The sequence below is a fragment of the Purpureocillium takamizusanense genome, chromosome 7 (genome assembly GCF_022605165.1).
Source record: "Purpureocillium takamizusanense chromosome 7, complete sequence".
Taxonomy (NCBI): domain Eukaryota; kingdom Fungi; phylum Ascomycota; class Sordariomycetes; order Hypocreales; family Ophiocordycipitaceae; genus Purpureocillium; species Purpureocillium takamizusanense.
The window spans coordinates 91,663-118,049 of record NC_063074.1 but is presented as its reverse complement, the minus strand read 5'-3'; the positions used below and the strand labels follow the sequence as shown (position 1 = coordinate 118,049).

The following is a 26,387-nucleotide window of genomic DNA, read 5'->3' as shown; positions in this document are numbered from 1 at the left end:
ATACGGGGAGGGGCAGACAGGCGGCGGCCCTGGGACACAATGCACACACAATCTGGTCACGAAAGCTTCTACGATGCAGCTTCTCATCTGTGTGCTGACCTGCCATGCGACTTTCCCAGTTGTCCCAATTCATCCGTCATCCAAAAACGCATGTCCGTGTCGACTCGAGCACCGTCGGTCGGTCGTCTGACGTACATGACATGGTCCTTGTACTGCTTCTATCCAACGAAATGGCCGAGAGGGACTCTATACCAGGTTATTGCGCGCGTGTCGTCCCTGCTCCTCCTCTACGTAGAGTGCACAATGTAAAGGCCCCGATCGCCAGCCATGCATGCATTCATTTATTCATCCATGCAATCCTTCTCTTTCGGCGTGCCGTCGCTCATCCCATCCGTTTCTGGATCCGCTGAGCGGGCGGTGGCCGGTGGGCTGGCCAGCTGGTGGCTTGGCAGACAAACCTCGCAAACGCCTCCGCGACGTCCTGCACCGCAAGGCTCTCTCCATCTTTCTCTCTCTCTCTCTCTCGCGTTCGTTTTCATGAAGCTTTTGATGCGCGGAGCCTACCAGGGCGTCGCAGGGGGTGTGCCTCGGTGTTGAGCACGTAGTCGTCCAGGCTGATGACGTCCGGCGCGGAGAAGATGAGGTAGAAGTACTTGAGCGTCTCGGCCATCCAGAAGCTCTGTCGCGGTTTGTTAGTATGTACAGTCTCTCGGGGGGCACGAGCTAGGGTTATGGCTGCGGGCTGGACGGGAGTCGTAGGGACCGCCTCACCTCCATCGAGTCCACCTTCTTGGTCTCGCCCCTGGCCCTCACGTCGGCAATGGCCGAGTTGGCCAGCTCCGTCTCGGTGGAGCGCATGATGGCCTGGAACATCTGCCAGGCAATGTCCTGCAGCTCCGTCTTGCCCGTGATGCGGTAGAGGATGAAGATGCTCTCGATGGCCTCTGGGCGAAGCTGGTACTGCGGGTCGCGGGCGTTTGCGAAGCCTTTGGCCAGACTGGTGTCTGAGTTCTTGCGCCAGCGCTCCTCGTCCCACTCGCACGGCTCGAGAGTCTTGCAAGGGATGAGGTTGAAGATCTCGGGCATGACGCCCGTGGGGAAGCTCGAGTACGCCCAGCCGCAGCCGCGCGCGAGGCGCTCACCAAGGGAGACATGCTCGTTAATCTCAAAGAGGCGGCCGCCGAGCCCAAACATGCCGCCGACGAAGCACGTGAGGTGCTGGCTCTCGGGGATGAGTTTCTCGCCGGCGTTGGCGTGCCAGTCGCCGCTGAAGAGGACATCACGCTGGTCCGGCAGCATGGGGCGGAAGAGGAGGTGAGAGGCAGCCGTATCCATGGCGACGCGGTATAGGCGCTCGTACGTATCGTCGACGCCACCGAGGAGAGCGTGCATCTTGGGCAGATACTCGTATAGGGAGTCGGCGAGGGCGCCGAGAGTGAACCTACTATCGCGAGCGCGCTGGTTCTGGAAGTCGAGGACGGTAGGCCACATGCCCGGCAGGAGGGTCTCGTTTTGGGTGCGCTCGAGGAAGCGAGTAATGCGGTCGGTGGCGTCGTAGAACTTGGGGTCGCCGGTGAGCTGCGACAGGCGCGTGAACTCGAGGCACAAGGAGGCGGGCGAGGCGGAAGGGTCGTTGATGCCGGCAACGAGCTGGCCATTGAGGGCCTCGTAGAAGTTTAACCAAAAGCCCGGCATCCGATTGGGGGTGTCGAAGCCGTGGTATAGCATCTCGCCGAGCTCGCGAGCCTTGTCGAGCAGATCCTGGCGGCCACTGAGGTCGTGGGCGCTCAGCAGGCCGCCAAGGTGTCGGATGGTCGTCTCGAACATGTTGGCAGCACCGGCTCGCGTGTCGGCCCAGTTGATGTTGCAGACGGCGGTCGACGCCTCGGCAAACTCGTCGTGAAAGCCCATGATATAGAGGGTATCGAGGGAGTCGACGAGGGTGGCGGCCCAGCCGCCAAAGGGGTCCTTGAAGCCGCCCGAGACGGGCATCAGCTCGTCCCTCAGCCAGGCATGCTTCTTGTAGGCGTCGTAGCTACGCTTGAAGGCTTTGCGGACGGCGGCCTTGCGCTCGTCGGTCTGGCGTGAGCTCTTGAAGGCATCGTGCGGCGCCTGCACGCGGGGTAGGGCCTTGGGCGCCCCCGTCGGCAGCGGCTTGATGGAGGACGGGGGATGGAATTGCGAGACGGTGGTCCAGTCGATGGAGGGATTGAACTTGGCGCTGGGACGGGACGAAGGCGGCAACGGCGATGACGACGATGGGGAGGAGGAGGGCATCAGATGCAGAATGACGATCAAGGTCAAGACGAGGCCCGTCAAGAGGACCAGACGCGAGCCCCTGCGCGGCATGGCGGCCATGGCGTGCAACGATCAGGACGACGACGGCGACGACGACTATAACGAACAAGACGGAGCATTGGCTGCGCGGGAGGAAACTAAAGGAGCGACGATGAAGCACGAGCGGGGGGCCACAACGGCGGGCGGGTTGGCAGCTTGGTACCTGAGAAGCGGTGGGTTGTCATGTCACAGAAAGTTGTCTACGCGCGCCGAAGTGGGAAACCCCAGGTATCTCGGGGCAGTGAGTGCTTGCTTGCCCAAACTGGCGACGAGGCGGCGCGACGTCAGGGGTGCCCCGGGAGCTTGGGACCCCGTCCCGTCAAGTCTTACCCCCCTTCAGAGCTCCCTCGAGGGGCGAAGACACCGAATGGCACCTGTAAACTTGGCGGCGGCGGCGGCGGCGGCGGGGGGTGTAGGGGAACCGTGCCCTGGAGGATGGGTGGGAGGGTCCCGTCGGGTCGTCGTCCCGCTGCAGGGAGCGGGGAAGCTACCACCTCTACAGTGGGGGTGGTGGTGGTGGTGGTGGTGGTGTGCATTCATCCATCCAATGCAACTTGGAACTTCAGGGGCGGCAACGCCAACGGCAACGATCGGTCGGCTCGGCAAACCGTAAATTGACAATGTGATGCGCCGTGCAGATTGATTGAATGAGTCTGCATTGCCTGCCAAGCCGGCGGGCGCGACGCAGGTTCTTTTGGGCGAAACTACTTTGTACTTTCATCGACTCATACTCTTTCCCGTTGCGTCGCGTCTGACTGAGCGTGCGTCGGCCGGGGTTCAGGCATCTTGGGGGCGGCCTTGCTGCACGCGTGTGTGTGTGTGTGTGTGCCAGGATGGTCCATCTCCATCCATACTGGTCTTTGTCTCATATGACGAGGGGCGACCACGAATGCTGGCTGCGTCGTGGCAGCAGCCCTGTTGACTGCCAATCCTGCCGCGCCGCACGGAGCAGGGGCTGGTAGTTTCGTGACCAGCAAGCGGATGCAATCATGCATGTCGGCATGCACAGTCTTTGAAGTGCATGCGTTTCTGCCATATTAAGTTATTTCTCAACGCGCAGACACTGTGTCGCGACGAGGGGGTCAATGGCCCGTGTATAGATAGTGCATTGGTGCTGCCTCTGTGGCGTGAGCTGCTGCGTTCACCTTTGCAGCATCGCAAACAACAAAACAGCTGATGCCAGAGCAGCAATGTAAAAGCTGCAAAACATGATGCTTCATTAAACAAATCTACAACGATTAATATGGCGTGCGAAGCATACATGGCGTCCCTTCCCATGTGCACATCGCGCTGTCCCGAGTTCCGACCGGGAAGCTAATCGCTGCTGGCCAATGGCTGTCCATTCTCGGCTCATATCATTCCACCCCCACCCAGGCCGGCCCTGCGTCACGGGCTGCAACGGCAAACCGTCGTCCACTTCACAGCTCCTCCTCTTCATCGCCTGCGCTGCGCTGCGCGAGCAGACACCATGCTCCTCATCGGCTTGACGGGCTCCATTGCCACGGGCAAGTCGACCGTCTCGTCGCTGCTCTCGTCGCCGCCACACTCGTTGCCCGTTGTCGACGCCGACATCCTGGCGCGCAAGGTAGTCGAGCCCGGCACGAACGGCTACAACGCCATCGTCAAATACTTTGGTCCGACCACGCCGGACCTGCTCGTCGAGCCGTCCGACTCCATGCCCGAGAATGGACCCGACGGCAAGGGCCGGCCGCTGAACCGCCCCGTGCTGGGCCGGCGCGTCTTTGGCGACAGCGACGAGCGCAAAAAGGACCGCGCCGTGCTCAACGGCATCGTGCACCCCGCGGTGCGCAAGGAGATGTTCAAGTCGGTCCTCGGCTGCTACCTACGCGGCCACTGGGCCGTCGTGCTCGACATTCCGCTGCTGTTTGAGAGCGGACTGGACCGCTTCTGCGGCGTCACCATGGTCGTCGCCGTGTCCAAGGCCGACACCCAGATGAGCCGCCTCATGGCCCGCGACGCCCACCTCAGCAGGGAGGACGCCGAGAACCGCGTCCTCAGCCAGACCGACGTGCGCGTCAAGGCGAGGCGCTGCGAGGCGCGCGGCGAGGGCAAGGGCGTGGTGCTGTGGAACGACGGGCCCAAGGAGGAGCTGGCCCGGAGCCTCGAGGAAGAGATGGCCAAGATGCACAAGGCGAGCCCCGAGTGGTGGTCCTGGGCGCTGCTGGGGTGCCCGCCGCTGGCCCTCATCGTCGCCGCGTGGAGGTTCTGGCAGAACGTCGAGATCAACAAGCGCTGGGAGGCGTCGCAGAGAGCCGAGCCCAAGGCAAAGCTGTGAGCGAACGAGCGGCAGGAGCGACAGAGCCCCATACGGGCGCCTTCCTTTTCTTTCCATGCGTCAACGCAGCGTCTGGGCCACCTGAAGACGATTTCCACAGGTCGCCAATCTCAATTTCTTTGATTAAGGTACCGCCTAAGCAATTTGCAGTCCACTGTGCTCGCGTGCTCTAGGTGCCTCAAGGCCCCTCCGCCTCTCCCCTCCTCACCTCAGTCTCCATTCTCAGTGCTGTGTCTTCTGGCTGTGCTGTGCTGTGCAGGCTGTACTGCGCCGTGCGCTGAGCCGTGCCGTGGGGACGCAGAGCGAGTGACTGAACGCCTCTCGACGTTGCCTAGGCATCCTTGGGCCTACTTCTCCTCCTCCTCCTCCGCCCTGCACCCTCTCCTCTTTGCCCCTCTGCTCTGTTTACCCATCTCCTCGTACACTTACCTCGACCGCCCCCTCAGCCTCAACGGCCACCGTTCACAACTCTCCTATGGTGTCCTCCCCTCCCCTCATATCGCCGTGTCAATGCAGTCTCTGACTGGCTGCGGAGTCTGGCGGACATCCCCATCCTCAGCCCACGCTCTGTTCAAGCACCGAGCACGCAAACGAAGTACTCCCGTCCAAACGCACCTCACGTCTACCGGATACTACAACCAAGACAGCAAAGCAGGCGGAAGCCCGACATCGCCTTCCACGCCATGACGCAGCGCAAGGGCCTCGGCGGCAAGTATCCCGCCACCTTCTCGGAGTGGGTGTGCGGCATCAGCATTGAAGACGCTCTCGGCCCTCGCAATCCGCCTCAGCCACCACCACAGCGCAAAGTCGTTAGGGTTGAGATCACTACCGACGACGAGACGGAAGAGGACAGCCTCAAAGTCACGTACCCTCGCACAAGCCGCGTCTCATCGCGTCAAGAGCCAGACGTCATTGTCAAAAAGGTCCGCTTCGAGGACACCCCAAAGAAGTCTGCCCTGAAGAAGACGGCCACCGTCGTGACTGAGTCTGATACCGACCCATCCTCAAAGGACGGCGCCGCCGACAGCGAGAGCTCCGACACGGCGCCAGAGAAGACGTCCGACCCAGACAAGAATGGAACGGACCAGTCGACATCCGAGGCCAGTTCTGACACCGAAGGCTCATCCAAGTGTGCCAAATGCGCACAACGCCGCAAAAGAGCCGGCTCCAACGCCAAGGATTCAGAGAAGCAATGTGCGAGCGATTCGGAAGCATCTCAGTCAAGTACTGACAGCACCCGCAAAGGCAAAAAACACGGCAAGCAGGCAAAGCCCCGCAAGGATGCCGACACCGCGGCCAAAGAGAAGAATGATGCGTCGGAGGCCGATGACGAGGCCTCTGACACCGGCAGGACGAGTGCAGACGAATCGGATGCTCCTCCGAGTAAAGACAATGCGAAGAATAAGCAGAAAGCCAGCAAGAAGGGCAGTGGGAAGCAGCCGCAAGCAAGCAGCGACAAGGGACAGAAGGCTCAGAAGAAACAGGAACCTCAACACAGCAAGGAACAGCCATCCAAATCCGCAAAGACGGAATCAAAAAAGAAACAAAAGGATTCTGAAAAGAGAAACGAGGTTGGTAAGCAGCGACATGACAACAAGAAGGGTGACTACCCCGAGGCTTATCTCAAGCCACACCCCCGCCGTCCGCATCTTATTGAGCCGATCCGAGCAGAAGTTGTACAAACCGAGAAGGTCATCGAGGGCCCTGAAGACCCGCCACCAAATGCCTATTATGATCCCGAGCACGGCGTTCTTCGGGTCTATCACGGACCCGTGTATGGAAACCACTACTCTCAAGGCTTATACCCACGCCGCGATGCCTCTGCTCGTCCACTGCCCATCGGCATGCCTCATCCTCTCCATAACCCATACTATCATGGCTTCAACCAGGCACCGCCCCAACAGAGCGGTGGCAACGAACCCGTCACCCAAGGCATGCCGATGCCTGCTTGGGGCTCTATGTACCCCCCGCCCGGATTTTTGACGGGTTATCAAGCCGGCACATATGGACCATGGCAGCCCGACGTCAACACCAATAACGCTTACGCCGCCAACAACACCGCTACCGACATCAATGTAACCGGAACACAGGGCGTGTTCAGCCTCGTTGAGGACAAGAGTGGGACAGCGTCGAGCAACCTCAGAGACAAGGATGGGCAGAACAATATCACTCCAGGCGGCTTCCAGGTGCGAGATATACTGTTAGGACACTCCAACATCCCTGCTAACCGTCGTAGGCATTCCAGGGCCACGATAACCCCTATCTTCCCAAGCGGACCAGGTCAACTTTCAGCACGTATGGCAGTCGAGTCCCATCCAACGCCAGCCAAGCCAGCAAGGCAAACGCAACCGCCGGCTCGAATGCCGATGCGAAGGCAACCGTGCCGGGCAATGATGGTCCAGGTGACACCGGCGCTGGCAAGTCTTCGGGAGGCGCATGGGGCAACAATGCTCAGAACAATAGCCCGGACCAGCAACAGAATCAGTGGGGTTCGACTGATCATCAGAATCATGGTTGGGACTCCTCCCAGCAGACCAACGGCGCGGGCAACGATGGAGGCTGGGGAAGCGCCTCCAACGGCCAAAACGGGGAGACGAATGGAAACAGCGGCTGGGGCAACGACAACGACCATGCCGACAACAACAACGCCGGCGGCTGGGGCGGCGACGCCCACACGGCTGACACTCCCGCGAAGACGGCCTCCCAGTGGGGAGACTCAGGAGGCACGGACAACTCCGCGCCGAGCGTGGTTAATACCAACAATGTCATGCCCGGATCCTGGGACGCTCCCGCCGCCGCGCCCGCTTGGGGCGACCCCTCCATGGCCGCCAGCACAAACGGGCAGGTTGACGCTGTGGGTTGGTAGGGGCTTGTGTCGCACTCTCACACGGTTATATGGGCCCGTAGGTGAGCAAATAGGACACAGCAGGGGAGGGATACTAAGCTTGATTGGTGTTTGGAGTTTTCGTCAATACCGGGGCATCAACGCACGGCGGACTTGGGAGGGGCGGATGGGACAGTAGCATTAACAAGGAACTGCATGTAGTACTCGCTCCCTGCCCAGGCGGGACATTCTTCTTCAAGAGACTTTCGGTATTACTACTCAAATGCGATTTACATCGAATTGTCACTGGTGGTCGGCACCGAAGAAAGTGACCTCAACATGGGTTCTAAAGCATCATATCCCCCAAATACTTCCCTTCCCAAGATTGCCTCTACCTAGCTGACAGCTTCTCAACTGTTCCGCGTTGATGATGCCCTCGTGATTAACCGTTTTAGTCCCGTCATCATTTCTTCGTGCGGGCATCATGTCGGCCCATGCGTCCTGGAAAATCGTCACAACGGTTTCCTCCCAGCTTTGCCTCTGAAGTACATCGTTGCTGGACTTGTCACGTTCACCTACTCCCACGTTCTGAAGTAGCGGCAACCCAGATTTGGCTCGCGTGTCGACCATGACGTATTACTGATGCTTGCTGCTCCAGATTGCTTTAAAGCTGTCTGACGTGAAGAATTCTACTGCTTGTGCTTCGGCCATGGTGCTCTCGTATGTGCGCTGCGTCACAGTGATGCGCCGTAGGGCATCTCGCTCTGCAGCTTCGTTCACCCATGCGCGATCCTTGACAAAGTCAAGCAGTAAATGCGGCGCGACGTTCAACTTGGCGTGTAGGCTTACTTTACACCAGCAATCAATGTGTGAAAAGAGGCTCATCATGAAGAAGATTTCGCCGTCTTCGTCGTACACGCTTAGGCGTGATTCGAGTGTGCTCCAGATCAACAAGCCGTCCTTGGACATGCTGCAGACTTCGATTGTTACCCCGTCGCTCTGGAGTCGCATGTCGGTAATATGCACGAATGACTTGTTCCTATTAAACGGATTTTGATCTTTGGCAAAGGCAGCCTCAAGTTGAGCTGGATCGGCCATCATGTGCTGCTTGGCGCGAGTCCGCCCCGACACAAAGGGGGTCTTATCGAGGTCACATCGTGACTCACCAAAGACGCGAAGCCGGGTTCTTTGGTAGCACTCCTGAAGATGTTTCTGGTTGATAGGATTTTGCTCCTGATCATTGCTGCAAAGGCTGTGCCAAGCAGATTCAAGCCGCTCTTTTCCCTCGAGGCTCAAACATGGCACGCCATGCTTGCGTTTGAATGGAGGAAAAGACTCTGCAGGAAGGACGGAGCCCAGGGGCGTTCTCCAGTTCCATTCAAATTTGTAGCCCGCCCTATCCAGTTGGAGTGTAAATTCAGGTTCGAGAGAGAGACCGGGCTCTGGCACGGGATTGCCAGTGATTGTGAGCCTGCGAAGTCGATGTATCGATTGTGTGAACAGGAGAGCAAGATCTCCAACAGCCTTCTCGACATCCTTCTCGACACTTGCATACGTGTTGCAAAATGATGGTCTTTCAATTTGGATATCCGCCAGATGCACGGTCTGAAGGCGTGTACACTGCGCGAGCATGGCGATGTAGCGTTTCCAAGGGTTAGTTTCCGGCCGTTGCTGGAGGTCGTGACGGCTGTAAGCGACGGTCACCTGAGTGACGGCTGCTCGACGGTCAGGTGTTATAGCGGCCAGATACACTGCCATATCATGAGGGCCGTGAAACTTAAACTTGGAATACTGGTTGATGTGTCAAGGTCAGCGGCGATAAGTCTACCGTCCATTCGAACTAGGGCCACTACCGTGTAAAAGGTCTGCAAGCCGCGCTGATCCTGCATGAAGAGCCGGCAGGTGGCTATCAACGCATTGACCGGGGGGACTACATGACGCCATCCCATGGCCCCCAGGTTCGTTTGATTGTAAAACATATGCGTGGCGTCACGAGAATTAAGAGGCCACACGAATTCCTCTGAGATTAGTGCTTCCTTCCAAATCATCGCTCGCACCTACCGAGAGCGCCACGTTAGCGGCATGCGATGGGAATCCCACAACAATTCATAGTAAACACAGTTGGTGTATCAGGCGCCTCGGTGCACTATGGATCCACAAGACCAAAGGTAGGATCATGCCCCCCTCCACAGGATCAAGTTCCTGCGTGGGAGAGGAAATAGCTTACCTCCAAGGGAAGCCGCGCAAAGAGCTCGTTTCCAGAGGGAATTGGCCTCCCGTTGGCATCTGCCATATTCTCTGGTCGGGTGGCTGGAGATACGCAACGACGTGCGAGGAGTGGGGGACAGTAAGGCAGAAGGCGAACCTGAAGATGAGGTAGAGGATGAAGAGGCATGTGTGCCTCGTTTCTCGCAAAGAACAGTCCCAGACAAGGCGCTCAAGTGAACGATGTGCGCGACCACACGGGCGTGAAACCTTGGAGAAGGAGAGCCAGCGAGAGGCCCTAGCCACCAACTGAATTGCAAGGTATTGGGGCTGCGGAGAGAAGTGAAATAAAGGACGAGGCGGGCGGACGCGGCGCGGTGCTGCTCGGGCAGGGTTTTGCCTTGGCCAGCACTCGAACAGTCGCAGCCGTGTTTAGGTGAGAGTCACTCAGGCGATGTTGGAGTAAGTGATGGAGCGCGTGTGCACCGGGTGGCACATTTGAAAGGTTTCAATTGTTACGTGTCCCACGGCCAGCTGGCCAGGCAGGTAGGCGGGCTCGCTCGCAGCTGCCCGTTCAACACGGGCAAGCGTGCCCGCCCGCGCACCTGCCTTTCTCTTTCGTCCGCCTTCTCCTCTTCACGCACCTTCCCTACGCGATTTCTATGGCTTATTCCTGCCCTCTTTCTAGCTCAACCACCGCCTCCACCTCCACTACGTCAATAACCGCATGCAATCATATCGAGCCTGTCGCGGCGACTCCTCCCTGCCTCCACTCGGGGGGCGTCCTGACCTGCTAGTTGTGCAAGATGGAGACAAGCGGCTGACGCCAATGGCAGGGGACGGCATGAAGATTGCAATATGTATTTCTGATAGACTTGGAGGCGTGCCTCTCCAACCGAATCATCCCGAAGAGTCTGCCACCGCAGCAGACGACGCTCCGTATTCGTGATTTTGAGGTGTCGTTGTCTATGGTCTTAGATGTACCCCCCGTCTATGAGCAAAATTCTGGAACAGTTTCTGGCAAACCAGAGGCCTTTTGGAACCGATCGCAGTCATGCCAATGTGCTCGTCTGCCACTATTGCTCATTTTGGCTTCCATCGCCAGCGTTACAGGTAGACTCGCCTTCGCTTGGTGCCGTAGCCACAGCAAACAGCTCACGCAGCCGCTCAGCGTACCGTGCCTTCTCTGCAAGCTTCTCGGCAATAAACTGAGGCACGTCGCGGTCCCATAAAGGCGCAACAACACTTTCGAAACTCGCCCCATCAGATCCTCGAGGCTTCGCAAACAAGGGCTGTATGCGGTACGGGAAGATGGCAGCCACGAGGCTTGGAGAGCTAACCGCGTGGGTGTACCAAAAGCTCCCCGTCCTCCAGGCATCCTGCATAGTGCGCGTGAAGGAGTCCGTCTGGTAGCGGGATCGCTCCTCTGCTGCGGAGGCCTCGAAGAACTCCTGGACTACCTGCACGTAATCGTCCGGCTCGAGGGCTACCTCGTCGAGATGCTGGCTCGAAAGCCAGGAGGGCGGCGAGGTCATCTCGACGGGCAGGACGCACGCCCACTCCAGGTCGATGATCTTGGTGACGTTCCAGTCCTGGTCGACGAATATGTTGTCGCGACTCGGGTCGGTGAGGGAGAGTGCGAATAGTCCGTCGCGGGAGCCTCTTGTGAAGGTGGGGAGGCAGGCACGCAGCGATGTCAACGCGGCAAGCTGTTCGTAGCCGTCTTCGACATTATGTATAGAATTTGGCTGGTCTCTGATTCGGTTGTCCTGACAAGCTAGCAGGTCGAGCACGTATTGCTCCGTGGACGTGTATGTGCGGTCTCTGGGTATCCCACTAGATATGCCCGCATTCTCAATCATGTGAACATGGATAGAAAGAGGCCGATTTGTTAAACTGAGGACCCCTTCGTCGTCGATTGTCCAGGAGCCTATGCGTGGGAGCGGCAGCTTCGCTAGGCGCACCATGACTCGCGAGAGACCGCGGAAGAGATTCGCTCGTCGCTTTGGATCGTCACGGCGCCGCTGCCATGACGAGCTGAGCATTTCGCCCTCCTCCACATACTCCAAGAGAAGGTATCCAAGGCCAGCAAGATGCCGCCGCCGATGGGAAAAGTAGCGCGGGAGCGTTCGCCCCCGAAACCAAGCTAGGATGCGGCGGATCTGCCAGGCAAGCCGGTTCCAAAACGGCACGTTTTCCAGAGCGGTAAACTAGGGCGAGTCAGAAAGTGAGCTCTATAACTAGTGAGACGGAGGCTTCCAGTACTGATTGCAGACAAGGTAGACCAAAGCCGTGGAGTTTAGGAATCGGGATATCGGGACAGCGTTCCTGAAGCCACAGGTACGTGGCAGCCTCGCAGCGGAGCGTTTCATCGGCGCTGGCCAGCCCGTGTGCTTCGCCGCTCATATAAGGCAGTGGCAGTCGAAGTATTACACGCTGTGGGAGACCGGCGTTGCGCCGCTGATGAGATTCGATGCGAACCGGAATGCAGGCATTGAAGCCACCATGGAGCTATTGCTTCGCATCTTCAACTTGCACGTCAGGCTTTGCCACGTTCAGGTGTGACGCAACTAGTTGCTCGATTTAAGGTCGAGATTGATACAGCTGGTACCAGAATTCGAGGCGCTTCTCGGGGTAAGCCAGGCTCTGGATGATGTCGTCGTCCTCGAGCAGCGCGTCTTGCAATGAGATGGACCCACGGATGAGGGGCAGGGTGGCGGCATCATCCATCTCGGTCAGGGACGGGGCTTATTAGCTGTACGCGCCAGGACGTGCTTGGGTCGACGAGTCGCGGATGGGTGGGCCGTCACATCGTAGTAGTATGATACGATGAGGGTAGTCCGAGGCACAGCGCGCGGGCCGCCATTCCAAGCTCAGCCTCGTCTCATGAGCGCTGGATGGTGAAAAAAAAAAAAAGAAATTCAAATTTGGCGGCCTTGAGTGACGATCGGGTGTTGCCGTCGGTCGTTGGTGTCAAGCTTGGAGCAAGTGGAGGAGGGAATCTGGAGTTGGAGTTGGAGTTGGGGAAGCTTTGCGCCACCCGCGCCACTTCCTGGGGAACTGGACCCTTCTGCTGCTAATAATCTGCCGGTCCCTCCCAATTTCCATCAATCCCATTATCCCACCACGTTGTCAGTCCCCGCACAAAACAAAAGCATCAACAGCCCGCCCCGGCACAGCCTCACTCAACACTTCAAGCCTCCCCAGACGAGGGGCTGAAGCTATGTGCCGAGCGGCCCGTCTCATGCTGCCGCGCCGATTCATCCCGGCAGACAGACGCTCCGTCTACACGCCACACCCCCGACGGCTGCGCTTCGGCATGTCGCTTCCTGCCTGGGTCAGTGAGCAGAGATGCCCATATGGGGCTGGACACTCTATCCAAGAGCCGTGACTGCCTGTTAGCCAAGAGGGCTGCAGGACCTCTGCCGCGAACCCGGATGCTGATATCGGTTGCACGCGCGTTGCCTCATACGGCCCTGGTACGTAGGTCACTGCTGGTGCCCGCCAGTCGCGGGACATGATGATGATGGGCTGAGGCGCGCCACATGGCGTGGGGAGATGCCAGCCACCACCAGCGGCAGACCATGGCACCCCCCCGTGCCCCCTTTGCATCGTCGACACGACACGGTGAACGAGAGGGAAGGGGGGGGGGGGGGGCTTTTGTATAAGTAGTAGGGAGGCGGACACCCTTTCTGCTTCCTTCCAGCTCGTGTCTGTCTGTAACCTGGCCTCGCTTTCCAGGCGTGATACGCTACTAGCCCTTTTGCCAAACAACTAAACCTCTCCTGCCGTATAAGTTGACTTATACACACACGACGACGACTACACATCTCGCCCCCCCTCCATCGCACCTCAGCCTCCACCGCCACACATAAGATGTACCCCCTGGGCATCACCAAGGCCCCCGGCCTGACCTCCTTCCTCCTCCTCCTCCTCCTCTTCTCCGCGTCCTTTTCCTCCACCGCCGCAAAGGTCATCGTCATCAATGTCGGCCAGGGTGGACGCTTCGCCTTCTCGCCCGACAACATCAAGGCCGCGCCCGGCGACCACGTCGAGTTCCACTTCTTCGGCGAGCACACGGCCGTCTCCGCCGCCTTCAGCAAGCCCTGCAGCCCAGCCTCGACCAGCGGCGGCGGCGGCTTCTTTTCCGGCGACATGAAGAACAAGGTGAGGGTTTCCCCCTTCGCCATGTCATGTTCCCATGTTCATATCACGTCGTGTCGTGTCGTGTGCGTGTCCACAGATGATACGATGCAGAACAACACCTCCACCACTGGACTGGACTGACGTATTCTCAAAACAAAACACAGGGCATCTTCACCATCACCGTCAACAACACGGACCCCACCTTCTTCTACTGCGCCATCGATGGCCACTGCCAGGCCGGCATGGTCGGCGTCATCAACGAGGGCCCCGTCGACAAGCTCCCCGCCTTCAAGTCCGCCGCCGCAAAGACCGACAGCAGCAGCGCCCCGACCGCCGCCGGCCCCTACGGCGGCACGAACGGTCCCGCACCTAACAGTGGCGGCTCTTCCTCTTCATCATCCTCTGCCTCATCCGCATCCACCAGCGCCGCTGCCGGTCAGACGACGACGAAGGCGACGACGAGCGGCACGGGCTCCGGCACGTCCGCCGCCTCGCCCACCACTACCAGCAGCAGCGGCAGCCAGCACGGCGGTGCCGGCCAGCAGCTGACCGGTGCCGTCGCTGGGGTCGGTGGGCTCGCCTTAGTGGTCGCTGCGTTGGTCGCCGCGTAGGGTTCAGGGGGGAGGGGGAAAGGCGAGCGTGAGCATGCGCATTAGCAATACGAGAGCTAGTTCCCCGTGAAGGAGCAAGTGGCTCCATGGATTCGGATCGTAATCAACAACTTCAACTTTCGTTCAAGCTATACCTGCCTGTCTGCAATGCGATATGCGCAGATACCTGGTTCGTAAACCAGTGATATAAACCCCAGAGGGTCCCAACCCCAAACTACCTTTGATTCTGGACGCATGATGCAACCCTAATGTGGACCGTTGGGTCATTGATCGTCTGCACCAACTGCGGTCTCATGCTCTTAGCTTAAAAATGAAGTTTCCGCCTCTTTCCATCCGTCATTCGCATCGCAATGTCAGACCCCAGTATCGAACATGTGGTCGCAGCCCACACCCGTCATGATTGTGAGCCAACGCTCAAAGAACAACACAGCCATTGAGGGACCTGAGCGTTGGTCAGCTCAGTAGAGCAGCCCTGCAAAATTCAGGGTTCAGCCAACAATCCTTCTCTGACCCTCCAAAATAGGCGCAAGGGAAAAGGGCTTTTTGGAGATAAGGGAACTGGGATGAGAATCAGGACTTACCAATGCACCTTCTGCATTTCTAGGATCCAAGTCCCGCAGATCTTCAACCTGTCCCTGACACTCGACGTGCCCAGCAGTCGATACTTCTCCGCGTTGTTGACCGGCAGCGTGCTGGCGAGCCACCAGGGAAACTTGGCCGGATCCTGGGGAGGGGGGCCATATATGTTGAGCATGCGCTCTGTCAACCATGGAATGTTCTTCTCTTGCGTACGCTGCACAAAATCAGTCGCAAATCGGAAAAGCTCCTGTGTCGTCATCCAGTTCAATTCAGTTGCCGTTTTGGGAACCCAGTCAGTCGACTCCTGAGAGGGGTGAGAAGTGTCGGATAATGCTTCTGTGCTGCTGGGCTGCCGTTGATTGTGTGTCGTCGCGTTGGATGATCCGTTGGTACCATTTGTGGTGCCGTACGTTTCCCCACGCGTGCCGCCCTCCATAGGAGGCGACCTACCACGAGAGTCTTCTTCGTCAGAACCAACCTCGGATGCTTCCAGTGCCTCTTCTTCCTCCAAAGGCACGTCGACAATTCTCTCCGTCTCGCCAACTGCATAGCCGTCAAGCTCGCCAAACCTAGTAACGCGAAATCTGTACACGCCGACAGTTTCGATCAGACAACGGCCGTCGGGATAAAACTGCGCGTTCACAATACGCAAAAGGGTGCCGAGCTCGAAGAAATGCATTTCGCCAGGCCGGGTGTGCTCCTTGGGAAGAACCATTCCGAATGTCTTGTTCCCGTCCAGAACCCGGCGAATCATGAGTCGATATCGCGGCTCGAAGATGTGGAGAAAGGTCGGCATGTCGGGGAAAGCAAGAGTACAGACGAATAGGGGCAGTTCGACATTATCAAGCTCCCGCAAGCGATCCGCGGCAATGACACGCTCCCGATGAAGCAGTTCGTTCTTCCAGAAAATCTCGGTGATGTTGAGAATGATGGTATTCGACGGGCATGCATTCCGGTGCAGGAGGGGGCTCATAAACAGCCGTCGTCTGCAAGCCGGACAATAATACGAGTGGTCGAGGACGCGATGCAAGCAGGGCCTGCAGAATGTGTGGCCGCACCCCGTAGTTAAAGGATCATAGAGAATGGTATAGCAGACCTGACAGTCCATTTCGGTGCGCATGGCTTCCTGGACCTTGCTCAACGTTTCCGTTGTGAATGCCGTTGCTTCATCGGGATGCGTTGGCGTCTCGCCGGAGACATCGTCCTTGGGAAACTCGATGCCTACATCGTATCTCAAGTCTCCTTCCGATGCCAAGGCCCAGGTCGCAACAAGCCTGTCACCGCTCACTAGCTTCTTGTCGGCAGCTGCCGTATGGGCCTCGCTACTGCTCAAGGCAGTTTCGTTTGCGGCTGTTTCAGGTTGTGGGAGCTGAATGTTCGTTGTAATGCCGAGGTTGGCAGCCTCGGTCTGCCTCTTGTTGATCTCGTTCGCCATGATGCGCGCTGCCTTGTTAAGAACGACATCGACACCACAGTCGTCGAGGACATGTTCCTTTCCACAGTCCGGGAAAGGACATGCGAAAGCCTGCACCCGAAACGGATTGTTTGGGTATGTGATGGCTGTACGCGCGTGCGTCGGAGGCAGACACGTCTTGCACATGCTCCTTCCGCATGGCAGTGTTATGGGCTCATTGTAAGGGAGGTGGCATATGCGACATTGGAAGAGTCGCACAATGTCCCGCACTTGATCCGCGGAGGGCGTTGGGTTCCATATCGGCTCGACATCCTCGGCTGCGGGCGCAGCGTCTTGGCCCGGCGCCGAGTCTGTTTGCATGTCGTCGCTCGAGCCCTGCGCCGGCAAAGCTTCTGTTTGTGTCCCGAGAGCAGCGGGCTATGCAAGTGTAATATCTCGTATGACGCTCACATTGAAGAGCGATCCCGGCACGTGTCGGGCATGGGCCGAATTATTGCGCAATGCGTTCTGGATGACGTTGCAGCGGTGCGCCGAGTCCGACGGCCGTTGCGCTGGGTAATGGGCAGATCGAAACGTAGAAACGCTGTAGAGGAGTGTGCATCAACGCTGCCGTTGAGATGTAAAAGACGTCGACTTTGACAACGGGGTGCGGTTCGTCGACTATTATGGTTCGAGAGGGGGGCGGGTAGCACGCAGGCCGGCTCGTCGTTCTAGATTGAGGATTGGTAATGAAGATTGCGGGACGCCGGCGTCCGTCACTGGGTATTGCATGAAAGTCCAAGATCGGTCGAGGAGGCTGCGTTCCTGTAATGCAGCTCGGAGCAGGAGGCGCCTTGAATGGAAATGCGGCAGGAAGTGGGATCAAGAAGCAAGAGGAGCGTGGACGGAGGAACGGACGGACGATGTTTCTTGTCGGTGGGTGCAAGTGTGCTAGTAGTTTGCGCCGCTTCGGAGCGAGGCCGGTGTGCGGGATGCAGTCAGTTGCAAGTGCAGTACAGTGCAGTGCAGAGGCAGGTGCGGGTGGGTAGTTGCTCGTTCCGAAAGGTCGTCATACATACCTGCGTTGCGTCCAACACGTCCATTCCTGAATGGTGGTGTATGCGCGGCACAGGTGTGCAGTGCCAGTACCAGGTTACTGGTGACTACCTAGACAATGAGCGCGACACGGCTGAAGGAAGACGCCGACCCAGCAGGGCGGGCAGGAGCAGCCCGCTCCTGCCGAATCAACGGCCGTCCCGCTCGGCGGGGGAAGGCCCGACGGAGGCACGGTGCCCCTATCATCCGGCATTGCGCCAATCAGTCGGGGGGGCGGCCGTGAGAGCGGTCTTGGAAGCAGGTGCGAGCGAGTGCGGGCTGCGCCTGTTTCTGGGGGCCTAGGGGCACTGTTTCAGGGTCCATGACGCTGCTGTTGTTTTTTAGGCTTTTGTATCCGTCATCCAACGCAGGGGGGTTGAACCTTTTGCGCTTGGCGGGTCGTTGCGGCGCCGTCATACATATACTGTACATACATGTCGGGTATACTAAGCGCTGACCACCGCATCATCAAGTGCAATACAATCCGTCTCCCAGGACTATCGAGGTCGTGCCGTAGGATGGCATGGGTATCATGCACTCAACAGAGTTCTGAGAGAGAGAGCACGCGCTGAGGTCGGGAGACACCCACAGGCAAGACAGGTTGAATAGGTATGGTCCTGCCGGCTGCATAGGTATCACTTGGAACGCGAGACATTCTTGACAACCGGGCTGCAGCTTTGTCGCCGTCCAGCGGGGACCCTGCCTGACGTGCCACGCTTGCCACGGTTGCGCTGCGCCGCCGCCCAACGGACGTCCCACCGGGTGGGGAACGGGCCCTGCTCCATCGACTACGTACCAGAGAATCGCCCCTGCCGCCCCGACGGTGCAAACGAACCTACCGTCGATGGCCCAGTGGTCGCATCGATCCCCACGCCAGCCGACGTCATCGCGCCCATCGCGAGCATCGCGGGCATCTGGGCAACTTTTCGCTCGATTGCCCTGGCCACACCCGCGCCAGAAGAAACCAGGGACACGGGAGGGAGGAGTCGACGGAATCGTGTCGTCAACGATGCGGGAGAGGCCGAGGGCACTTGTGCAACGCCACTTCTTCTTTCCCGAGGGGCATTCAGATAGGTATTCCCGAATTCCGGCGCGGATCATGGATGGATGCGAGGCGCGGCGGCTCCCATTAAGCCCAAAGGGCACGGTGTGGTGGAGCGGCCTCTCCGAAATCACCTGATGACTGGCCCTTCGTCGCAACGGAAATAGTGAATAATGAGTGAGGGAGACTGTCGCCGCTTCTCCGGAAGACGCATGAATCTTGTGCCATACCACTCATGCCGGGGCTCATGCACCTTGTACATTTCTGCCTCAACCACCCACCCATCTTCACACCTCTCAACCGGGGCGGCTAAACAAGACTAACATTACAGCGCACAAGTGCAACATCAATTCATATACAGAGTACGCTGGCGTCGAGTCAGCCGCTATGCCCGACCTTCTACCGAGAGCAGTCGTCCTGCGGGTATCACCATCGATCCAAACCCACCCAAACCAAAGCCCCTTGCCATAATCCAACAAGACGTGATTAAAGACAGACACACAAGTATGACGTTCGCGCGGCCCGATGACATCCGCTCACCTGCGGTGCTTCACCGAACGCCTCCCCACCGACCCCTGCCGCCGGCGCCGCGGCTCCACGCCAAGCGCCTGCCAATGTTGCCAAAACACAAGCAGCTGCAAAACAGCACGCTCAGCATCCAAACGCCAGTCTCGATCGTTTCCTGTTCCGCGAGGCCCCCAAGAAGCGCATTTTGAGCCGTGCTGGCCCCCGTGACGTCCGCATCGACAGACGCATTCTGAGAAGCCTGGCCCAAGGGCGAAAGTCGGCTCGATGGAGCAGGCATCATCTCTGGGTTGAGACCAAGCAGGAGAACGGATCCGATCAATCCAACACCTGCAGACAGGACGAAGCCTGGCTTGCTTCGGTCAATGAGCCACCACAGAAGGGGGTTAACCAAGGCGAGCGTGGCCGACACTTGCAATGAAGATGCCCAAGGCAGTTTGCGCTGCAAGCGATCAGGTCAGCGGTCGCACAACACGGCGTCACGAGGCGGTCTTGTGTGTCCGGGTGTAACTTACGATGGCAAAGATGATCCCGACAAAGGCACCAATGGCTCGCATCACCAGCGCCCAGTCGGTACCCGGGCCGAGCTCCTTGTCCACGGAGCCATCAGCATCGGCTATGACAACGGTCTCGTCGACCACCTCATCGCCAAACATGTCAACCCACACCCGATCGAACCACGGCAGCAGCGATCCCAAGACAACACCGGATACGCCCCAGAAGGCGAGGTACCTTCCGTTGGCGCCGGGTTTGATGATGCCCTCAGCCAGGTCCGCGAGGTACTGTTGCTCGTTGTGGAGGCGCGTCACGATCATGCCGTAGCCCACGCCCAGCATAAAAAGTAGGCTTGCGCGGAAGGCTCGGGCGGCGACGCTTCCGGCGTTGGATGCACTCGAGGCATCGGCCGGACGGTACGAGGATCGTCGGCGCGGGAGGTGCGAACGGTCGCGCATCAGCTCAAACGTAGCGTCGTCGATGGACGGCCGCTTGATGGGCGTCTGGGCGCCGGTTCCCCAAGGCGTGTCGATGTCTTCGCGGTCGATGAGTCGGTTAGAGGTGCCCCTGGCTTGGGAATAGATGCCCATAAGCGTCGACGAGGTCAGATTCATAAATGACTGGGGTCGGCTGATGGAGGTGCCCGATTCGACGGGGGTCATGCCCGCGTTGAGGAATCGAGGGGCGGAGAAGTCTTGGTCGCGCAGCGCGAAGCCGGGCTGTGGCGAGTCTTGATCATCGTCGTCTGGGGGCGTCGCGCTCGTCAAATTGAGGTTGAAGGGACGTCGCGGGATCGGCCGCAGAAGCTGGGGACCGTCGTCGGCCATGACTTCGAGCAGGATTGCAGTCGTGTCGCGTGTCGCCGGTGACGCGACAGAGTCTTTTGGTCAACCGCGGCCGCGCGGTGCTGGGTCTGTCTGAACGAACGGATGCCCAAGAGCAGAGGCTTCGGGCGTTGATGTGGCGACACTGGATCGTCAGGGCGCGCCTCTCGATGAAAGGAACTTCAGAAGAGAGGCACGCGAGCAGAATCCAAGGGGAAGCCCGCGACCTGGGGCAAGCTCGAGATGTTGCGTAACGCTGGTGCTACGGCGAAACGGGTCAAGATCACGAGGGGGAGTCGCTGCCGGCCCTCGGCAACAGTTGCAATTAATAATGAAAAGAGCAGATGGTTTGTGTCGCAGGGCTGTGGACCGGGAGTCGCGTTCGTGCGCAAGGAGAGGAAACTCGCTGCTAAAGGATAAAGTGTCCCGGCCGGACGAAGATGAAGCACGCGACGGAGGATTGAGGCACTGAATTGTTTGGGAAAGGGAAGAGGTGAGTGGAAGAGGAGTCAAGACACGGGAGGTGGAGGCGGCGGCAGCGACACGAGGTCAGCGGCAGTCGGTTTGAGGAAGGAAGCGCTTCTTGCCGTGGAGCGGCGCGCGGGAGGCTCGAGAGGTTCGCCCAGACAGGGCTTGGCGCGGGACTTGGGGGGAAACGGGGCGGGCACAGGGCAGAACAGGGCAGGGCGCGGCGCCGGGGGGAGGGGAGGGAGAGCGGGTCTTGATGCATCGTGTTCGGCCGGACTGCGTTCAGTGTCGTGCCTTCCATTTCTTCACATGTCAACTGCGGTGGGGATTTTAGCTCCTCCTCCCCTCCATCTCCACCACCACCACCACCACCCCTAGTAGTAGTAGCAGCAGGGTGCTGCGGCGCGGTGTGGTGCAACGCGAATTAGCGCCTCGGATTTGCTGACCAGCGTTTGCTGAGCAGCGACCGGTGTAGTTGACGGATGGATGTGGTGGTGAGGGCGGCGCGCCTGCTTGACCATCGAATTGCATCGGTGCTATATCTAACATACATCAAGTCACTTCATACTGCCAACTAACGCCTCCAGTTTGTAACATTTTCATGGGTAATAGGGCTTAAGTAGGTACCTGGCTGGGCTCCAGGTCACCCTTCTCTGGCAATGCTCTGGCTAAGGTACCTGATGCATTCAATTTCGTGGGTGGGCTGCCGCGGCGCGTGTCTGGTCCGCCCTCGCTCCCACCCCCCCTTTGGGTGCCTTGTCGCCCTCCACCGGCGCCCTTCCTGCATGCGGCCGCCGGCGTGTGGCGGGCCGTTTCTTTAGGACGTTGACGGATGACCTGCTGTGAGGCCCGTGTTGTGCATATTGCCACATGTGTGTGCAGCTCAGGTCACCACTTCGCCGGCCACGAGCCCAGGCAGTGCCCGAACCCAAGGTGGCTCGGGGTCGTGGTGGGCGAGAGCAGCGCCAGCCAGCGGCCGCAGTCTGCCACCGACAAGCCAGCATGTTTGTTGGGGCCAGTGGCTAGGCCGAGAAGGCACGACATGACAACGGCATGGCATGGCATGGCATGGCATGCCTGCGCTCCCGGCGCCCCGGGGATGTGGCACCTCCGCATTCTGCGACGGCAGTGGAAGGGGGGGCACCAGTAGGACTGGAGCGGAGGAGGAAGGAGGCTCCACGTCCCTGGCCCATCCGCCCATCCATCATCCGCATCGGCGCGTCCACATGTGTAGAGCGTGTACATGCGATGCACGATTGCCCAATAACCTGAAGACTCTCGAATCCAGGCACTTTGTAGCGTTGTACACGCGTATTGCTGCTGCAGCTGCAGCCGCCGCCGGCGTTTCCTTTCGGCGCCTTCTGCATGCCGTGCGTTTCTTGTCGGCGCCTTCCAGTCCGGAGCGCTCATACAAGGTACTACAATTAAGTTAGTAATTCCTGAGGTAAAGTCAGGGGTAGATGCCTCAGTACCCATGTAAGTACCTATACGAATACGATAGACGACAAATGCCTGCCGCCTCACTAGCCAGCTTCTCTTACATGCAGCCCAGCTCGCTGACAGAGAAGATGCGCCTGTCTGTCCCTGGCGCGCGCGCTCACTCTCTCTCTCTCTAGTAAGGTACGTAGGAATAGATCACCGCAGCGCATCTTGGTGATATTATGGGAGTGATTTATGTAACTAAGGTAAGTACGTATTAGCACGGCTGTCCCGTTCTCGTTGACACGAATGCCACCCTCGAGGGTCAGTAGTCCCATCGCACTGCAACCCAACGGAGACAGACAGCGGCGAGATCATGATGGGGCGGGCTCTTGTCCCCGCACGTGCACACGCACACACCAACAAACGATCGAACGAGCGATCTGCGGCGGATCCAAGCCGCGGCAGCGCGACACGTAGTCCTACGTACGTATGCTGTATACTACCTCGTTTTCCTCATTTGCACAACCAAAGAACCCCCCGCCGACAACACGACGGCATGACGACTACCCATCCATCCATCCCCCACGGTACTGGCCTGCCTGTCCCTGTGCCTTTCTCCGGATACGCCCCGGATGACGCCCAGAGCAGTACAGAGGTATAGAGGTATGAACGCTCACGGCTGCGGCTTGCCCGTGATCAAGTCAATTACTAGATAGCCTGCCCATTCCTCCTTGGTCACATGCGCAAGCCGTGGTTCACGGGTCAGAGACGTCTGGCCAGCAGGGATCTGTGCACTGTTGCTTTCACTATGGTGCACGCACGGCGGCGCATCACTCGCACACCCTCCTCGACGCATAGTATACTGTAGTGGGTGGGCATGGCATATCATATCCATGGATTCGCGTGTTCCAAGCACTACCGTGGCAATAACACTACTATTGCTCTTCTGCCCGCGCTATGTCGGCTCACATGCGTCCCGCTCCCCCCCGCTCCTTGGGCCGTGTCACACCCGCTCCCCCCCGCGCGCCCACACCCATGAGGTGCAAGGTGGCGCCTTGGTATGCCGCGCCTGCGAGACATCTCTCGGCTTTTTTGTGTACCACAATGTAGTACCATCACCAGCAGCACCAGTAGCAGCACTTTTCGCCGTTGTGTACCTTTACACCTCCAACGTGGCTCTTTCTCCTGGTCAACCGCAAAAGTGAGCGAGGGAGTGGCAGCATGACTCAACGACCGTGCATGGTTCCGAGGTAGGTGCTTTGGTGCTGTACCTACTACGTATAGTATACAGACACACACCGATATTTGCGACTCTAATGCGCCGCTAGTAGTCAGCCAGGATAGCAAGAGCGCGGAATACTACTACTAGCAGACCGGATGGGGGGGGGGGGCATCAGCCTCGTCGATCCTCCGTCGCTAGCCCCCGAGTGCGTGCATACCGCTGAGGATACACCTGTACGGGACACTTGCGTGACCACCCCAGTGTGGCTGGTCTGAGGCACGGGGCCGATACCGCAGTTTTGTGTCCCCGCAGTCAACGCCTAGCCTTCAATAACGCTACTACGTAGTTACCCAACGACACACACACAACACGCCAAATTGAAGCTATCACCACATCGCACATAACGTGATTCAAGACGCCAATATGAGCGCCCTTGGGGCTGCTTTTTCTACTCTTGAAGAGGCCCGCGCTGCCCTCGACGAAATGGCCAAGGGCCAGGGCTGGGCCCTCGCACAACGCACGAGAAAACTGGATCCACAGGGGCAGGTCAGATACCTCATCCTGCGCTGCTCAAAGGGCAGGGAATACCGTCAGAATCCCACGGTCGCTTCCACGCACGAGACCAAGCGGAGGCATCGAGTCTCGACCCAGCGGACGGGCTGCAAGGTCACCGTCACCCTCACCTTCAAGAAGGACACGCAGAAATGGGTCACGGCGATGCCCAACGGCGACGAGCATAACCACGCTCTCTTGCCCGCGCAGGCGCATACTAAATACCGTATTGAGGGCTTGAACGCGCTTCGTGACAGGATCGTGAGTCTCTACAACGCTGGCGTTAAGCCTACGAGCATTGCGACGCAGCTGCGGGGCGAAGCCAAACCCGACGAAGCTCTCGCCGGGATCTCAAGTCAAGACGTCAGGAATGTCCTCGCCCGGCATAGTATGGGCGGGGGCGCTAGTACTACGGGAACTTGACAACGACAAGCGCACCTCGCATATCCGCTGCTGCAAAACGCGAACGTCTCCGTCTTCAGCTTATTACCGCCGGTTCTCGCTAGGCACGAGGCAACAAAACTGGACTTGCACCAGGGTCCAGCACACAGGCTGCAACTGGAACGTAGCAAAAACCCCAGGATATGGCCCGATGCCCGATGCTCCGAGACAAACACCTCGCATCGCACAACGCCTGCTTGTTGCTTTCTACACGTCAGAGCCATCCATATGGCAGTCCCTCAAACACCCCTTGGGTACGACTACTATTTGAGCAGAATGCAGCGTGGTGCTTCAATTATGTCTTGGCCCAAACGCCGGCGCCCTCCCCATCAGTCCTCATCAGACGCATGCTCCGACTCGTCGCTATCCTCGTCATCATCGTCCACCTCGTCATCGCTGTCCTCCGCGCCCTCAGGCCGAGGAATCATCACGAATCCGGCCAAACACGTGATGCGGTTCTGCGTCTCGTACGTACCCAGCAGCTTCCCCATCGGCCCTGCCGTCGTCTCCTTCATCGCGGCCACCAGCTCCTCCGCCTGCAACGTCCAGAGCCGGACCTTGCCTTCGCTGCTCGCGCCCGCGACGTACAGCGTCCCCTTGTTCGCTTCGCTCGGCAGCGCGACAAAGTCCTTGATGCGGCCCGCGACGCCCACCTCTCTACCTCCCACGTAGCCCACCAGCTTCGCCACCTTGAGCGGCTGCGTCTTGTCGTCCTTTTGCTCCGTTGGTTCCGAGAGGTCGGCGTCTCTGGTTGAGAAGAAGGCGATGCGCCCGTCCTCGGTCGACACGGCCAGCAGCGACAGCCCAGCCTCCTCGTCCATCGTGACGTAGCGTAATTGGTGAATTTTGGTCGACGGCGACGGTAGAACAATGCACTTGGGTACGCTGTCCATGCCAAACACAACCGCGCCGCGGTCAAATCCGACGGCGTACTCGTCCGCCCCGTCTGCGGAACCCCATACCACCGTCCGGCCCTCGCCCGACGAGTGCTTGCCCTCCCCGGCCGCCTGCAGCAGCTCCCTCGAGAAGCCCAGCACGCCGGCTTTCTTCCCCGTGACGAGGTTCCAAAGCCGTATGCACCGCTCGCCCTTGCTCACGCTAATCATGACCTTCATGCTCGGGTGGATCGCAAACTCGTTGACGCCCGCCGGCGTGGCGCCAAAGGCCGCCGTGTCGCCGCTCGGCCGGCCCTGCGCCTTGGCCTTGGGCACCTTGATGTTGCTGAGCACCGACCAGTCACGCGTGCGCGTCACCGCAATAGTCGAGTCCTCGCTCGCCGACAGCAGCTTGGAGCGCGTCGGGAAGTGCAGCGCCGTCACCGTCGACGCGTGGTGCAGCAGCGTCCCGAGCTCGCGGTTCTTGGGGTTCTCGAGGATCGGCCGCGGCGCCACCTTGGCCAGCACGTCCTGGTTCTTTTTGCTCGGCGGGTGCGCCGACAGGTTGTAGATGTTGATTCGCTCGTCGGTGCTGCCCGACGCGAGGAGCACCTTTTGCGTCTGGCCTGGGACCGGCGCCGACGCCGGCGAGACGGCGACGCAGCGGATGGCCGACGTGTGTGCGTTGAAGAGGAACGTGTCGGCAAAGTCGGCCGTGTCCTGTCTCGGCCCGATCGCCGCCGTCATGCCATGCAGGACTTGGTCGTAGGACCCCGCGACGAGCTGTATCGTCTCGGGCACCGAGGGCTTCGCCTTTGGCTTTGCAGTTTCGGTCGCTTTCGACTTCTTCTTAGGGACCGCATCGGCGACAGCTTCGCCGCCGTTGGCGCCGTGTCTCTTTCTTTTGGCCATGGTTGCGAGAAGTTGACGTTGCCGAGTTGGGGTCGCTCCAAGTTTTGGCGGTTAGCGGTCTTAGGGAAAAAAAAATTGGCCCAGCTGCGATAAGATAAGAAGACCGTGAAGTGAAGTCACTGG

The 26,387-nt window shown here is 59.1% G+C and overlaps 10 protein-coding genes across 12 annotated transcripts; 4 read left to right on the top strand and 6 right to left on the bottom strand.

Moving 5' to 3' along the window:
• Positions 1-65: 65 nt before the first annotated feature.
• Positions 66-2,523, bottom strand: JDV02_007350 (Mannosyl-oligosaccharide 1,2-alpha-mannosidase). The gene is made up of 2 exons (XM_047988837.1): positions 772-2,523; positions 66-679 (listed from the first exon to the last, which is right to left on the bottom strand). The coding sequence occupies exons 1-2, from the start codon at positions 2,356-2,358 to the stop codon at positions 536-538; spliced, it is 1,731 nt and encodes a 576-aa protein (XP_047844835.1). The 5' UTR covers positions 2,359-2,523; the 3' UTR covers positions 66-535.
• A 1,282-nt stretch (positions 2,524-3,805) lies between these two features.
• On the top strand, positions 3,806-4,633 carry CAB5 (Dephospho-CoA kinase; the record flags this gene model as incomplete). The annotated part of the gene is made up of 1 exon (XM_047988836.1): positions 3,806-4,633. The coding sequence occupies one exon, from the start codon at positions 3,806-3,808 to the stop codon at positions 4,631-4,633; it is 828 nt and encodes a 275-aa protein (XP_047844834.1).
• A 683-nt stretch (positions 4,634-5,316) lies between these two features.
• On the top strand, positions 5,317-7,499 carry JDV02_007348 (uncharacterized protein; the record flags this gene model as incomplete). Its single annotated transcript, XM_047988835.1, has 2 exons — positions 5,317-6,819; positions 6,870-7,499. The coding sequence occupies 2 exons, from the start codon at positions 5,317-5,319 to the stop codon at positions 7,497-7,499; spliced, it is 2,133 nt and encodes a 710-aa protein (XP_047844833.1).
• Positions 7,500-8,093: 594 nt separating this feature from the next.
• Positions 8,094-9,089, bottom strand: JDV02_007347 (uncharacterized protein; the record flags this gene model as incomplete). The annotated part of the gene is made up of 1 exon (XM_047988834.1): positions 8,094-9,089. One exon carries the CDS (start codon positions 9,087-9,089, stop codon positions 8,094-8,096), a length of 996 nt encoding a protein of 331 aa, XP_047844832.1.
• A 1,066-nt stretch (positions 9,090-10,155) lies between these two features.
• On the bottom strand, positions 10,156-12,751 carry JDV02_007346 (uncharacterized protein). The gene is made up of 2 exons (XM_047988833.1): positions 11,928-12,751; positions 10,156-11,872 (listed from the first exon to the last, which is right to left on the bottom strand). The coding sequence occupies exons 1-2, from the start codon at positions 12,066-12,068 to the stop codon at positions 10,739-10,741; spliced, it is 1,275 nt and encodes a 424-aa protein (XP_047844831.1). The 5' UTR covers positions 12,069-12,751; the 3' UTR covers positions 10,156-10,738.
• A 640-nt stretch (positions 12,752-13,391) lies between these two features.
• Positions 13,392-14,699, top strand: JDV02_007345 (uncharacterized protein). Its single transcript, XM_047988832.1, has 2 exons — positions 13,392-13,829; positions 13,973-14,699. Exons 1-2 carry the CDS (start codon positions 13,539-13,541, stop codon positions 14,417-14,419), a joined length of 738 nt encoding a protein of 245 aa, XP_047844830.1. The 5' UTR covers positions 13,392-13,538; the 3' UTR covers positions 14,420-14,699.
• Positions 14,416-17,446, bottom strand: JDV02_007344 (uncharacterized protein). 3 transcript variants are annotated; one of them, XM_047988830.1, is made up of 2 exons: positions 15,001-17,446; positions 14,416-14,891 (listed from the first exon to the last, which is right to left on the bottom strand). In XM_047988830.1, the coding sequence occupies exons 1-2, from the start codon at positions 16,770-16,772 to the stop codon at positions 14,873-14,875; spliced, it is 1,791 nt and encodes a 596-aa protein (XP_047844828.1). In that variant the 5' UTR covers positions 16,773-17,446; the 3' UTR covers positions 14,416-14,872. The 3 variants fall into 3 exon arrangements, with proteins under 3 accessions (XP_047844828.1, XP_047844827.1, XP_047844829.1); XM_047988829.1 differs by having other exon boundaries at positions 14,416-14,861; XM_047988831.1 differs by having other exon boundaries at positions 14,416-17,446.
• Positions 17,447-18,866: 1,420 nt separating this feature from the next.
• On the bottom strand, positions 18,867-21,029 carry JDV02_007343 (uncharacterized protein). Its single transcript, XM_047988828.1, has 2 exons — positions 19,569-21,029; positions 18,867-19,495 (listed from the first exon to the last, which is right to left on the bottom strand). The coding sequence occupies exons 1-2, from the start codon at positions 20,373-20,375 to the stop codon at positions 19,079-19,081; spliced, it is 1,224 nt and encodes a 407-aa protein (XP_047844826.1). The 5' UTR covers positions 20,376-21,029; the 3' UTR covers positions 18,867-19,078.
• A 2,806-nt stretch (positions 21,030-23,835) lies between these two features.
• On the top strand, positions 23,836-24,802 carry JDV02_007342 (uncharacterized protein). The gene has a single exon (XM_047988827.1). The coding sequence runs from the start codon at positions 23,908-23,910 to the stop codon at positions 24,457-24,459; it is 552 nt and encodes a 183-aa protein (XP_047844825.1). The 5' UTR covers positions 23,836-23,907; the 3' UTR covers positions 24,460-24,802.
• On the bottom strand, positions 24,462-26,341 carry MAK11. Its single transcript, XM_047988826.1, has one exon. The coding sequence runs from the start codon at positions 26,262-26,264 to the stop codon at positions 24,807-24,809; it is 1,458 nt and encodes a 485-aa protein (XP_047844824.1). The 5' UTR covers positions 26,265-26,341; the 3' UTR covers positions 24,462-24,806.
• Positions 26,342-26,387: the final 46 nt, after the last annotated feature.